Source organism: Haematobia irritans, chromosome 5 (assembly GCF_050003625.1).
Source record: "Haematobia irritans isolate KBUSLIRL chromosome 5, ASM5000362v1, whole genome shotgun sequence".
NCBI lineage: Eukaryota > Metazoa > Arthropoda > Insecta > Diptera > Muscidae > Haematobia > Haematobia irritans.
In genome coordinates, this window is record NC_134401.1 from 100,995,946 (window position 1) to 101,009,544 (window position 13,599).

The 13,599-nt window shown below is 33.3% G+C and overlaps 2 protein-coding genes across 4 annotated transcripts; one reads left to right on the top strand and one right to left on the bottom strand.

The window, feature by feature from the left end:
• The first annotated feature begins 1,702 nt into the window (after nt 1-1,702).
• Nucleotides 1,703-11,328, top strand: eIF2Bdelta (eukaryotic translation initiation factor 2B subunit delta). Of its 3 annotated transcripts, none has more exons than XM_075312989.1 (6): nt 1,703-1,925; nt 6,201-6,806; nt 9,665-10,090; nt 10,147-10,326; nt 10,405-10,532; nt 10,593-11,328. In XM_075312989.1, the coding sequence occupies exons 1-6, from the start codon at nt 1,896-1,898 to the stop codon at nt 11,149-11,151; spliced, it is 1,929 nt and encodes a 642-aa protein (XP_075169104.1). In that variant the 5' UTR covers nt 1,703-1,895; the 3' UTR covers nt 11,152-11,328. The 3 variants fall into 3 exon arrangements, with proteins under 3 accessions (XP_075169104.1, XP_075169106.1, XP_075169105.1); XM_075312991.1 differs by lacking the exon at nt 1,703-1,925 and adding an exon at nt 5,774-5,924; XM_075312990.1 differs by lacking the exon at nt 1,703-1,925 and adding an exon at nt 6,108-6,128.
• Nucleotides 3,642-4,371, bottom strand: levy (cytochrome c oxidase subunit 6A levy). The gene is made up of 2 exons (XM_075312992.1): nt 4,204-4,371; nt 3,642-4,018 (listed from the first exon to the last, which is right to left on the bottom strand). The coding sequence occupies exons 1-2, from the start codon at nt 4,295-4,297 to the stop codon at nt 3,786-3,788; spliced, it is 327 nt and encodes a 108-aa protein (XP_075169107.1). The 5' UTR covers nt 4,298-4,371; the 3' UTR covers nt 3,642-3,785.
• Nucleotides 11,329-13,599: the final 2,271 nt, after the last annotated feature.

Genomic DNA, 13,599 nt, shown 5'->3' on the forward strand with positions numbered 1-13,599 from the left:
TTCGTGATTTCTCCAAAATCACGTTCACGATTAAAATTCACGTTCACGATCCAATTCACGCTTGCGATCAAATTGATGTTCACGATAAAATTCACATTCACGTTAAGACAGAGACAGAAAAAAATCACACTCATGAACAAATTCACGTTCACGATTCAAGCTCATCGATTTTAATCACCTTCACGGATTTTATCACGCTTAAGATTTCAATAGCGTCCGTTGTTTGATTGTGAAACATATTTGAAATTTGCTAATGGTTCCGTCCTGGGTTATGAATGTTACTTACTGATCAGTAACTGCAGCGAGTCATGAGATTTGTCGTAAATCACGCCAATTGCCGTGTTCCGAAAATTTTCCGGACTCACGATATTTGTTGTGAATTACAATTAGCAAAATTATGCATGCATTTCTATGGGCAGTAATATGTAGCACTTCCGACGGGAGGTAATATGTTGTATGTCAATAAGACGGTTTCCTTGATTTTCTTAGCCAAATTTCTGCTATCCATAAGAAATTAATAACAATTTTGGCCAACAAAAATTTCATTTCTATGTTTCACATTGCTTCATTTTTTCCCATTAATCCCCGTATGTACCTCTAGAGAAAATTACATGGGGTGCCAGTAATAATTCTCGCGTCCCACGAAATATTCATTAGCAATTTTGGAAACTTTGCTACCAAAACAAATATGTATGTATGTATATGCCATAGATAAGAACTCCCGACAGAAATTTCGAGTTTTGTCAGCATGGAACCATGGTACCGGAACCGATAACTTTTTATATCTGCATGAAATTTTCCATTTCTATGGTTTCTATTTTCAGATTTTGTTTCATTATTAATTTTCCATTTTTAGCAAAAATATCCAAATTTCTTGAACACAATCACTGTCAAATTCATTTTAATGGATAGAATCATTTAACGTAGGCAATAAAATGTTCACTTCTTCGTATATTAAATATGAATATTTACCGGGATTTATTATTATTTTGTATTATTTACAATTCTGATAACTCGAAAGTATTTGAGCGAATACTTAGTGTGTTAACCACTTTAGAATTTCAAAAGAAAACTGAAAATATACATATATCAAATACCTCTGCTAGCTGTTGTTGATAAGAAAATACACAATTTTTCCTTAAATATTAAGTATGGACCATGAGATCATAATATGCATTGACAAATATGCTTTTGTGCTCTCTTAAAATTGAGCATCAAAGTTAATTGTTTTTTTTTTTTTTTTTAATTTTGAGAAAATTAATAAAAGGTCAGCGAAAGAGTAAATTGAGATAGTTCATATATTTATTTTCGGGATTTGTTTCAAGAGGAAACGTTTTTTTTTTGTTGGAAAATGTCAATTTAATATTTTATAATTGTCTTGGAAGCTACCAAAAGTACTTTAGATATTTTTATGAGTATTAATACGCCAACAACAAAGAAAAATCATGGAGACAATATACAAGGAAGCTTTCTTACTACATTATGTACCGGCATTTATGCCAGAAAAAGGGAACAACATTTCGTAATAATAAGGAAGAATTAATCATCATTTTTCCGTTCAATCACAAAATCGAAACGATTTCAATCTCTGTCGAAATTTATCTTGAATGATAAATAAATATTAAGAGATGTATTACAATACATTTTAAGAGATATATGTGTTTTTTGGCGCAAACAGCTAAGGTCTACAATTGTGAATTCTAATCGGCATCTGGAAACAGATATATCGTTTGCATGTCTAGTAATTCTACCAGTTCGATCTATATTTCGATGGAACGTTACAGATCCAGCATCCTTTGCAATATGTTTATATAATTCTACTGATGAAAAACATTGTGGCAGATTGAACTCCAACTTTAAGACCTTATTCTGTGCTATTTGTATACATCTAAGAGATGCATCTGACGCTGAACCATAAACTATTCGTAAGTACGTTAAATGAGAATGAATAAGCGACGGATACATCATAAGTTTCACTTTCGTACTCATTTTATTCCTGAATTCATACAAAAGCCCGATGGCAGAAGAAATCTTAGTTTTAATCTCAGCTATGTGACTACCCCATAACATGTTATGGCACATTCTAATTCCCAAGTACTTTACTGTATTAGATTCTCTTACCCGAGTCCCATCGACAATAATCGTAAACTCGTCATCTTCAATTCGCAAATGCGGCCCGAATCTAATAAATTTTGTCTTCCCAGCATTGACAACTAGTCCATTAATCTAGCCGAACCGTACCGAAATTGAATCTTCCGCAATCAATCCCACTATCAATTCCACTACAAATACTTTCCACAACGTTAACTACTGCCTCTTCTGTACCCGAACCTTTTCTGAAACCATACTGACGTTCAAACAATATTTTATTATCATGGATATATTCTGACAGCTGTTGAAATATAATTTTCTCAAAAACAATATCTACACAAGATAATACAGAAATTGGCCTAAAGTCAATCACATCACTCGCATCCCGGAATCGGAAAAATGTTATGCGTTTTTAAAATATGTGGATACAGTTTCTTCTCCAAAGATCTATTAAAAATTCTAGTAATTATCCCAGAGATCTCATGCTCCCTAACTCGCAACAAATTTGGAATTTGCCGCCTTTCATTGATCTAATTACATTCACAATTTCTTCAGATCTAACGAATTGTAAATTAAAAACAGTATTCACACCATTCATTGTTCCAAAAAAAATCAAGTCATTATTAGGATACCGTGTAATATTATGCTATTGATAGACTCGTAAAAGAATCAATTGAAAATACAGGCCTTCTCATCATCCTCAATAGCACTATGACCATCCATAGATATAATCTCATTGAACCTTGTCTTCTACCCAACACATCATTGATAAATCTCCATACTTTCGTGTCACCAGAATATCGTTCCATATCGAATCCAGAATATCGTATCGTACTTGACACGCAAGTACGAGTAATCGCGAAATTGATTTATATTCATATTTGAGATCAGGGAAAATACTGAGTTATGAAATAATAAATGTCGAAAACTTCTACAGGGAGTTTACCACCCATCGTAGGGTTAAGAAACAAAATAGGCAAAAAATGCCGACTGCTATAGTCCATTTTCTAACTACACCTTCCTGGAGATATACTAGAATAAATGTTTGTGAAGAAATATCATTCTACAGATCGATCGAAACCAATATTTAGATGTTTTGAAAATGTAATTTAAATGTTTATATACTTCCATATATGGAAAATATGGTGTGTCTTCAATCCCTCTACTTAAAGTTACTAATGTCACATCAAACGAAAACAAACGATGGGGAAAATACATATTTACGTGTAATAGCCTACGTAACCCATTGCAGATGCTTATATATATGTCACACATATGTTTAACTCAAATCCTGTGATTTACAAAAACACAGCAGTTGATTTCGTTTCAGTATGATACGTTTTTAGTTGAATAGCATATTTTCCCAGCAATGGTTCAGATATTACCTCCAATTTTGAGGGGAATAAACGGTGACTATCGATGTTAGTTAAACGTTTAACGCAAGACATGCTAGTGACATTTTTTCTTTTTTCCCATAATTCTGATGAATTATACATACATACGTCCATTGTTTCCTTCTATATAATATTAAAACCCCTGAAGCATCGATATTTTGGGATTTCAATACCTCCAATATATTATTGGTAGTTTCGCAAATATTTCACAATCCACAAACTTCATTTAAACAGAAATTAATGCTAAATACATCCACTCTTCTCTCAAAAAGTTAGTTCCATTAGGTAGTGTAGAATGTTTTAAGCTTCATAACCATCAGGCAAGGCGTTGGCGTGTGGGTTATGGAACAAGGATTTGTTGCCCTCACCCCAGGGGAAACGCTTGTCGCGCTTGGCCAAATATTCGTATTTAATGAATTCGGGACGGGGCTTGTGATGATCTTCTTGATGTCCCAAGTAGGCATTCAACATGCACAAGCCAACAGCGGGGATGGCAACGAAGAAAGTCATGCGTTTCCACAATTTGTAGCCTCCTGAAAAAAATCGTTACAATACATATATTAATAAAAACAAGATTTTGAATAGAATATTATAGTTTCGGCGGATCCTGTTCAACATTTTTTCGTGTACATTACATAACCTCCTTAACCTTACATTGAATGGTCACAGACTTCAATTATTGGTGAAAATTCCTCTTTTCATATATCAATTTAATTACCTGAATGTTCACCAGCTGTGGCAGCATGTCCTGACCATCTTTGGGCGCTGGTCGCAATTTGGCGACGAATAATTTGGGAAATAATAGCTGACATTTTTCCTCAGGAGTTATGTTCTGTGTCAATCGAATGAAATATTTTTTCAATGCCCAATATGTGACAGATAACTGCAGTAGTTGCCAGATGGATGACAAAATTATTGACATCAAATGTTAGCCAGACTCTCTCAATAGATCAATGGGGGAAAATATGAATTCATTGGTAAATTTAATTTTTCCAAGCACCACAATTCGGCAATTGTGGCATGTATTTTTTCGAAGAAATGGAGAACTGTTGTATCGGTAAAAATTTTCCGCTACTCATATGAGAAATGCATTGCTATGTTTGCTAACCTTGAAGCGTTATTATCGATTGTTACATTTTTCTCCCATAAGAAATACATAGCAAAGTTGTTATTGGCACGCAAACAAAATTTCCAGTAGAGGTCCACACGTACGGATAGCTTGGTTCCTCTAGAGGTGCATTCCGGACTTCAAGGTAGAATGAGGACAATCCCAGCTGCACCGGGATAAAATTCCGGTAGGCAATTATAAATATCCGGTAGTCACCCTGCCAGCATTTCAAAGTTCCATTTCATCTTCATCGCTACCACAGACTCGTAAATGTCACTACAACCATCCTACTGTGATGGGGGGCAGCATATCATAAAGTACAAAATGTACTTCATACATGTATTTTGCCATCACTACTTTTACAAAAGCCATTTTATTTTTTGTGAAACGCGAAGCGCAACCAGCTTGTTATATATTATTTAAATAAAAACGAAAATAAAGTACTGAAAACATAGATTTTACGCTTAAAATTGTGAAAGGTATATTGGTGAACAATTTTTGATTTTCCAAATGGAATAAAGTGATTGTTTTTCAAATATTTTACAGACACGCTGCCTCCATCGAATAAAAACATTGGCTGATAGACGGTGCAACATGTAACTCGCTACTTGTAACTCTACATCATCATTAATGCAAAAAATTATGTTAAATGTGATGTGATAGTGGTATAAATGTTATATTTTTAAGAATTTGTAAATGATTAATCAAATTAATAAATATCTAAACAAACGTGTTTTACTCGACCACAATGATTCTTTTACCACTATCTTAAAATGTGCTTTTTCTGATTGTTTGGAGGGACTCTTATTGGCGTCGTTCTAAATTGATCTATAAAGGCACCTAATAATTGCACTCATGCGAAACCTTTTTGTAGTAACTTGGCGTGGTACAACTTCTCAATAGTGACGGCGCTTTTCCGACGAGTTTTTGATATCGTATATGATTGTTTTCGACGTACTGGGGATTCTCAGAAGCGCCCCCAAATTCAAAAAATGTTGGCAGGGCAATTGTAAATATTGTGTGCCAGTAACATCTTTCGCAATTTTGTTTGCAAAAATTACCCAAACAAAAAGGTAGCACAATTTATGCTAAAGCTGCAGGCTACATTTCGCTGGAGGTGCGACTGGGATTTGACCCTGAGTCTATTTTCACAACATGTGTGTTGCATGTCATCATCTGTACGTTAAAGGGTTAATAGAAAATGCCAACTCTGTGTTACTTGTCAGTTAACACCAGTTGTCACATTTATGCTATAACATAGAGAGATCTTATTTTTTACAGAATTGACTTCGTGTGCAAATATTTAAAATTTTAAGTAAAATATATTAAAGGTAAGTTTACGCAAATTTCTTAATATAACACAGCATTTGAGCATAGTGTAGATAATAGGGCATTTTGCTAAACTCATAAGAAAATCTTAAGACAGCAGAGTTAGATTTGTTGTTTTGAGGCCATTCGTAAAAATAGCTATCATATTCCATTTGTTTATTGCTTTATTCCCATATGATGCTTCTCTAAGGATTTCCACCATGAAGGTAACAAAGCGAAGCAAATCTAAAACCTTTATTGCATATAGAGCCTAGCTAATCATTTTGTTTTCTTTCAAGCCTTGTACTGTGAAGTCAACCAATAAGAAACAAAAACGACGTCAAAAATCAAGAATTATGAATCCTGGAGAAGTAACAACGACAGAAATAAATACGGAAATTAAGCTTGAGGTGAAATTGGAAACAGAATCTATTGTAAAAGTCGAAACGATTAAAAGTCCCAACAGCAAGGCAAATTCTACACCCTCAATTAATTCCACATCAAATGAATCGAATACTCCAAAGGATACTGAAAAGACTCGAGAACAAATAAAAGCCGAACGTGAAGCAAAAAAGTTGACCAAACAAGCGAAAAAAACCAAAAATACGGGGATATCCGAGAAATCTGAAGAAACAAGTAATGTAAACTTCTCTGTGCCTGAGTCACAAAACAAGGAATCGCCTACCAGTATGAATACAAATGATGATGAGAAATTCCGTGAAAAAATAAAGGCTGAACGAGAAGCAAAGAAGTTGGCGAAACAAGCAGCCAAAGCTGCAAAATCGGATGGTGGTACATCAACGGTTGAGAAGGTTACAGGACAAATGGCAGACATAAAGCTGAGCGAAACTTCGCCGAAATCTTCAGTTGTTCCCAAGGAGGGTACTTCAAGTGAAGGGGAAAAGGTAGGAAAATTCCAATATCTTGAAAAAATAGTTCATAATATCCAAATCTTTGAGTAAGAACTACTTAAGCTATGGTCACACTGGGCAATTATTTGACAGAAATCAAAAAATAATCTGTCGCCACAGCCAAACCAGCTAATTCATATTTGGAAAATAGTTCAGATATTTGGAAAATGGTTCTGGAAAAATGTTTGATACTCATTTTGGTCAAATATTTGCCTAGTGTTACCATAGACTTAGGTTTGCAAGCAAATGGTATTCATTGAATGTAGAATGAGAATGATTGCTAGGTGCACAATTCTTGAAAAATTCTGGGAATATATTATAGTGTGTTCAAGAAAAACTACATTTGATTGTTTATAATACAGCGCAGATTTACTAGCTGGTATTATAACCATAAATGTATAACTCTATTTATTCTGATCTTACTGGATGCCACAATATCCTTAAGAGGTGATCCGGGACGTGATCTAGCTCATAAACACAAGGGAAACAAATTAGAGAATTCATTAAAGACAAGTAATTCCTGGAATAAAAGGAGGGTATTATGGAAAGAGCGTAAAATCTGTAAATTGGGCTTGGTGTATTACAGCTAACATTACATTGGAACCCCTTTTCAATCTAACCTATCGTCGCTTCATAATATAAGTCCGACTTTACCTTTTGATTGTACAAGTACTGGTAAAATAATTGAATAATAGTCTTCCTTATACATATTGCACATTTGTGGAAAATATGTGAACCAAAATTTGCAAAAAATTTTACCAAGAAACTACCAAACAAGAAAACCTTATTTGGCAAAATTTTATTTCTATTGAAAATTTTGTCAAAATTTTGTTTCTTTAGAAAATTTATTCAATATTATATTTCTATAGAAAATTTTGCCATAATTGCATTTCAATAGAAACTTTTATTTCTATAAAAAATTTTGTCAAAATTTTATTTCTATAGAAAATTTTGTCAAAATTTTATTTCTATAGAAAATTTTGTCAAAATTTTATTTCTATAGAAAATTTAGTCAAAATTTTTTTTCTATAGAAAATTTAGTCAAAATTTTATTTCTATAGAAAATTTAGTCAAAATTTTATTTCTATAGAAAATTTAGTCAAAATTTTTTTTCTATAGAAAATTTAGTCAAAATTTTATTTCTATAGAAAATTTAGTCAAAATTTTATTTCTATAGAAAATTTTGTCAAAATTTTACTTCTATAGAAAATTTTATCAAAATTTTTCTATAGAAAATTTTATTTCTATAGAAAATTTTGTCAAAATTTTATTCTATAGAAAATTTTGTCAAAAGTTTATTTCTACAGAAAATTTTGTCAAAATTTTATTTCTATAGAAAATTTTGTCAAAATTTTATTTCTTGATTTCAGCTTAAAAATGCATGGTTTTAAAACTACAAGTGTAGCTTAACCAACAGAAGAAAAGAATGTTTGTCAAAATTATTTGGGTAAAGCCCTATAGACTGCAAGATGGTTGGATGGACGCACGTTTCGGAATTACCACATTCCTCATCAGCACTCTCTACTTGCAGCAAAACTATCAACCAATTATCAGGCAGTTCATTAAACCTAACAATGAACCACACTTGAACCTTCCGAAAAAAGGTTTTGCATGAAAGCCGGCTTAGGCCGAAATAAATTCGTACAAACATATTTCTTTTCTTATGCCACTGTCAAATCATCGATTTGAGTGCAGTTGGCTGGGTTTATTTTGAGCGTGCTTCCTCTTTTTTTCATTCGTTTTGTTTTGCCATCGTTGGTTTTGTTCTTTAAGCATTGTTGTTGTTTTCTGATTTCAGCTTAAAACCATGCATTGACTAAACTATTTACAAGTGTAGCTTAACCAACAGTTTGTCAAATGTTTGTTGACAGTGGCATAGGAAAAGAGATATGTTTGTACGAATTTATTTCGGCATAAGCTGGCTATCATGCAAAACCTATTTTCGGAAGGTTCAAGTGTGGTTCATTGTTTGGTTTAATGAACTGCCTGAATTTATTCTGACAATTGGTTGATAGTTTTGCTGCAAGTAGAGGACGCTGATGAGGAATGTGGTAATTCCGAAACGTGTGTCCATCCAACCATCTTGCAGTCTATAGGGCTTTGCCCAAATAAATTTGACAAACATTATTTTCCTCTGTTCGTTAAGCTACACTTGTAGTTTAGTCAATGCATGGTTTTAAGCTGAAATCAAAAAACAACAACAACGCTTAAAGAACAAAACCAACGATGGCAAAACAAAACGAATGAAAATTTTATTTCCATAGAAAATTTTTTCAATATTTTATTTCTATAGAAAATTTTGTCAAAAATTTTATTTCAATAGAAAATTTAGTCAAAATTTTATTTCTGTAGAAAATTTTGTCAAAATGTTATTTCTTTAGAAAATTTTGTCAAAATTTTATTTCTATAGAAAATTTTGTCGAAATTTTATTTCTATAGAAAATTTTGTCTAAATTTTATTTCTATAGAAAATTTTGTCATAATTTTATTTCTATAGAAAATTTTGTCAAAATTTTATTTCTATAGAAGAATTCGAAACGGGAGAACACCTTGTTTTGACCCAAAATACCTCTATATTTTCCATTTCAAGCAAATCCGATAGAAGTTACGTTTTCGAGATAGTTCCCAACAATGAGTTGGATGGTAAAAATGTTCCTCTATATGTATAGAAACAAAGCGTGAGTTTGGATAAAGGGACCCTTTCTAGATATCCGTGGTAATGGACAAACGATTAAGTATTACGCCTATGTGCTATATTGACGTTTTTTTTATTATGATATGAATCAATACATAAACAAAATATGTGAGTGCAAAATTTTTCTAAACCCTATAAGCATTTTGTCTCTTTGCAGAAAAAGCCAGCTCTATCAAAGGCCGAACGAAGAGCAATACAAGAAGCTCAAAGGGCAGCAAAAGCTCAGGCTCAAGCACAAAAAGCATCTGGCAATAAAGTTGGTTCCAACACACCAAAGACTCCACAATCAAAGACTGCATCGGCTACCAAGGCTGTACCAGGGTCAGATAAGGTTTCACCCAATAAAATTCCTGTTGCTTGTCCTAAGCGAGCCACAAGTACTTCACCGGTTAAAACTGTACGTTTTAATGATGGAAATGTTAAACTTTTTAGTCATTTGGAAAGACCAACAACAAATGTTAATCTATTTGTGAATAATCCACAAATTCATCCCAGCGTAGCTAGGCTCGGTGAGCAATATGCGAAACGAACTGTTGTGGGTTCTAATGCAAGATGTATGGCATTTTTGAATGCAATGAAAATGGTAAGATGTGTATAATATTTGTCCATTCGCATTTCTAAGATTTTGTCTTCACATAGGTTATTCAAGATTTCGAAACACCACCTAAAAAAGAATTCGCCCGTAGTTTGGAATCACTATTGAGTAATAGTGTGGATTATTTACAGCAATGTCGTACGCTTGCAGTTTCGGTTATTAATGCCCATAAAAATTTAAAACAAGTACTTATGCAATTGCCCAATGATCAACCCGAATCTGAGGTAATATTCATATAAATATTCATAAAAGCAAAACCAAAGGTCAGTTTACCAAGGGGCAATTTTCTATTTTAATTACAGTCAAAGGAAAAACTTTTTATGTTCATCGATACTTACATTGAAAATCAAATCGGAAAGGCTGCTCAAGCCATCAATTCCATGATGCAGAAAAAGATTAATAATGGGGATGTTATACTCACTTTTGGGTGGTATGTATGACAAAAGGGAAGTTGGGATTTTTGTTAATAATACCCTGCCATTGTTTCCAGCTCATCTCTAATTTCATTTATATGTGAAGAAGCCCAAAATCGCAAAATAGATTTCCGTGTCATTGTGGTGGATTCAAGACCTTTTTGCGAAGGTCAGGAACTGTTGCGTCGTTTAACTGCCAAAGAGATACCTTGTACATATGTTCTCATCAATGCCGTTAGTTTTGTAATGCCTGAGGTAACGAAGGTGTTATTGGGCGCTCATGCCTTATTGGCCAATGGTTATGTAATGGCACGGACTGGTACGGCCCAGGTGGCCTTAGTAGCACGTTCCTTTAATGTACCCGTTTTGGTTTGCTGTGAGACACACAAATTTAGTGAACGTTTTCAAACGGATGCAATTGTTTACAACGAGTTGGGAAATCCTGATGACATTGTGGTCGACGATAAATGTTGTCTTTCGAATTGGCAGGCCAAACACAAAATGTCCCCATTGAATTTAAATTATGACATAACACCTCCCGAATTAGTTACAGCAGTGGTCACGGAAGTTTCTGTTTTACCTTGCTCTAGCGTTCCTGTAATATTGCGTATGAAACCCGACTGGTCTATTGGATAATTGGTGGAGGTCGTGTGATTGGGATTGGGATGAAGTTAAACTTAATGCTTGTCTTTTCATTACATGTTGCCGGTTATTTACTGTATTCACAGTTGGTATTTAAATGCATCCATTTTGTTACAGTTTTTTTACATATATAAAACAAATTCAAATAAATTAAAAACACAGCCTTAAAAATGCATTATGAAATAATATGGAAGACTTTCCGAAGTAATAGACTTTCAGAGATGTTTCTTAAATCAAACCAGATGACAGTAATTCTCTTACAGGTTAATCTCTTGGACTGGGTATTATAAGATTGGCGGTGCAATTTGCTTTTGGACAAGAATAGAGGAAGCCTCGGACGTTGGATTTGTTTGGTTTTCATAAGATGCATCCCCTTTGGCACCACCTTTGGCAGCCAAAGGCAAAAACGGATAAGCCACAGACTGAGACTTTGGACGTCATAGAATATTCCTGTTTACAGCTACATGCTACTCGTTCTACGGATGGCTCATTGCACATCGTTGCTTGCAATTGGGTTGTAATTTTTAAGCGCGCTAAGGAATTCGTTACTTTCCAAGTACGTTACTTCAGTACATATATTGCCGTCGGTAATTAATTTAGATTGAGTGCCATGCAATGACATTCGATGGTATGCTGCCTGTTTTCATTGTTTTTGTTGCTTTGTGCAGTCTTTTGGTTTTCAAAATGCATTTGCACCATTCAAAACTGTCTTGTTGTACGATTTTTAGTAGAATTTGGTAGATTATTATCTACTCCCACCATAGAATGGTGACGAGGGTATAATAAGTTTGTCATTCCGTTTGTAACACATCGAAATATCTATTTCCGACTACATAAAGTATATATATTCTTGATCAGGGAGAAATTGTAAGACGATATAAGCATGTCCGTCTGTGTATCTGATGTAATCACGCTACAGTCTTCAATAATGAAGCAATCGTTCTGAAATTTTGCACAAACTCGTCTTTTGTCTGCAGGCAGTTCAAGTTCGAAGATGGGCTATATCGGTCCAAGTTTTGATATAGTCCCCATCTAAACCGACTTCCAGATTTGGGGTCTTGGGTTTTTAGAAACCGTAGTTTTTATACCCTGCGCCACACTGTGGAACAGGGTATTATAAGTTAGTGCATATGTTTGCAACACCCAGAAGGAGACGAGATATACACATGGTGTCTTTGGCAAAAATGCTCAGGGTGAGCTCCTGAGTCGATATAGCCATGTCCGTCTGTCCGTCAACACATTTTTGTAATCAAAGTTTAGGTCGCAGTTTTAGTCCAATCGACTTCAAATTTAGCACAAGTATGTGTTTTGGCTCAGAATAGAACCCTATTGATTTTGGAAGAAATCGGTTCAGATTTAGATATAGCTCCCATATATATATTTCGCCCGATATGGACTTATATGGCCCCAGAAGCCAGAGTTTTACCCTAATTTGCTTAAAATTTTGCACAAGAAGAACAATTAGTACTATAGTCAAGTGTGCCAAATTTTATTGAAATCGGTTCAGATTTAGATATAGCTCCCATATATATATTTCGCCCGATATGGACTTATATGGCCCCAGAAGCCAGAGTTTTACCCCAATTTGGTTGAAATTTTGCACTAGGAGTACAATTAGTAGTGTAGTCAAGTGAGCCAAATTTTATTGAAATCGGTTCAGATTTAGATATAGCTCCCATATATATCGTTCGCCCGATTTACACTTATATTTAAGGTAGAAATTCGGTTAATAATGAGTCTATAGAAAACTGTAGATATTTTGCGATTTTGCTACTCGTATGTTTATTTGACGCCATATTTTTGATATTTTATTAAAATATCAAATCAATTCAAGACAATCGGTTCAAATTGTATGATTTTCGAAGTTAAATTTGAAATTTCTAGCATTAGATTTTAGTTTTGTAGGCGGCTGTTGGGAGAAAATTTTACCAAAAACCACCAAACAAAAAATATTATTTTGCAAAAATTTATTTCTTCAGAAAGTTTTGTCAAAATTTTTTTTTTCTATAGAAAATTTTCAACATTTTATTTCTATAGAAAATTTTGTCAAAATTTTATTTCTATAGATTTTGTCAAAATTTTAATTCTATAGAAAATTTTGTCAAAATTTTATTTCTATAGAAGATTTTGTCAAAATTTTAATTCTATAGAAAATTTTGTCAAAAATTTATTTCTATAGAAAATTTTGTCAAAATTTTATTTCTGTAGAAAATTTTGTAAAAATTTTATTTCTAAAAAAAATTGTCAAAATTTTATTTCTATAGAAAATTTTGTCAAAATTTTACTTCTTTAGAAATGTTGTCAAAATTTTATTTCTATAGAAAATTTTGTCAAAATTTTATTTCTATAGAAAATTTTGTCAACATTTTATTTCTATAGAAAATTTTGTCAACATTTTATTTCTATAGAAAATTTTGTCAACATTTTATTTCTATAGAAAAT

What these genes read in the sequence shown, in the direction of transcription:
- eIF2Bdelta (XM_075312989.1), top strand. Translation starts at nt 1,896, where the DNA reads ATGCATCTGACGCTGAACCATAAACTATTC. An exon ending in TTTTGAATGCAATGAAAATG is followed by an intron (nt 10,091 to 10,146) that starts GTAAGATGTGTA and finishes GTCTTCACATAG; the next exon opens with GTTATTCAAGATTTCGAAAC. An exon ending in GTTATACTCACTTTTGGGTG is followed by an intron (nt 10,533 to 10,592) that starts GTATGTATGACA and finishes CATTGTTTCCAG; the next exon opens with CTCATCTCTAATTTCATTTA.
- levy (XM_075312992.1), bottom strand. Translation starts at nt 4,297, where the DNA reads ATGTCAGCTATTATTTCCCAAATTATTCGTCGCCAAATTGCGACCAGC. An exon ending in CACAGCTGGTGAACATTCAG is followed by an intron (nt 4,019 to 4,203) that starts GTAATTAAATTG and finishes GATTTTTTTCAG; the next exon opens with GAGGCTACAAATTGTGGAAA.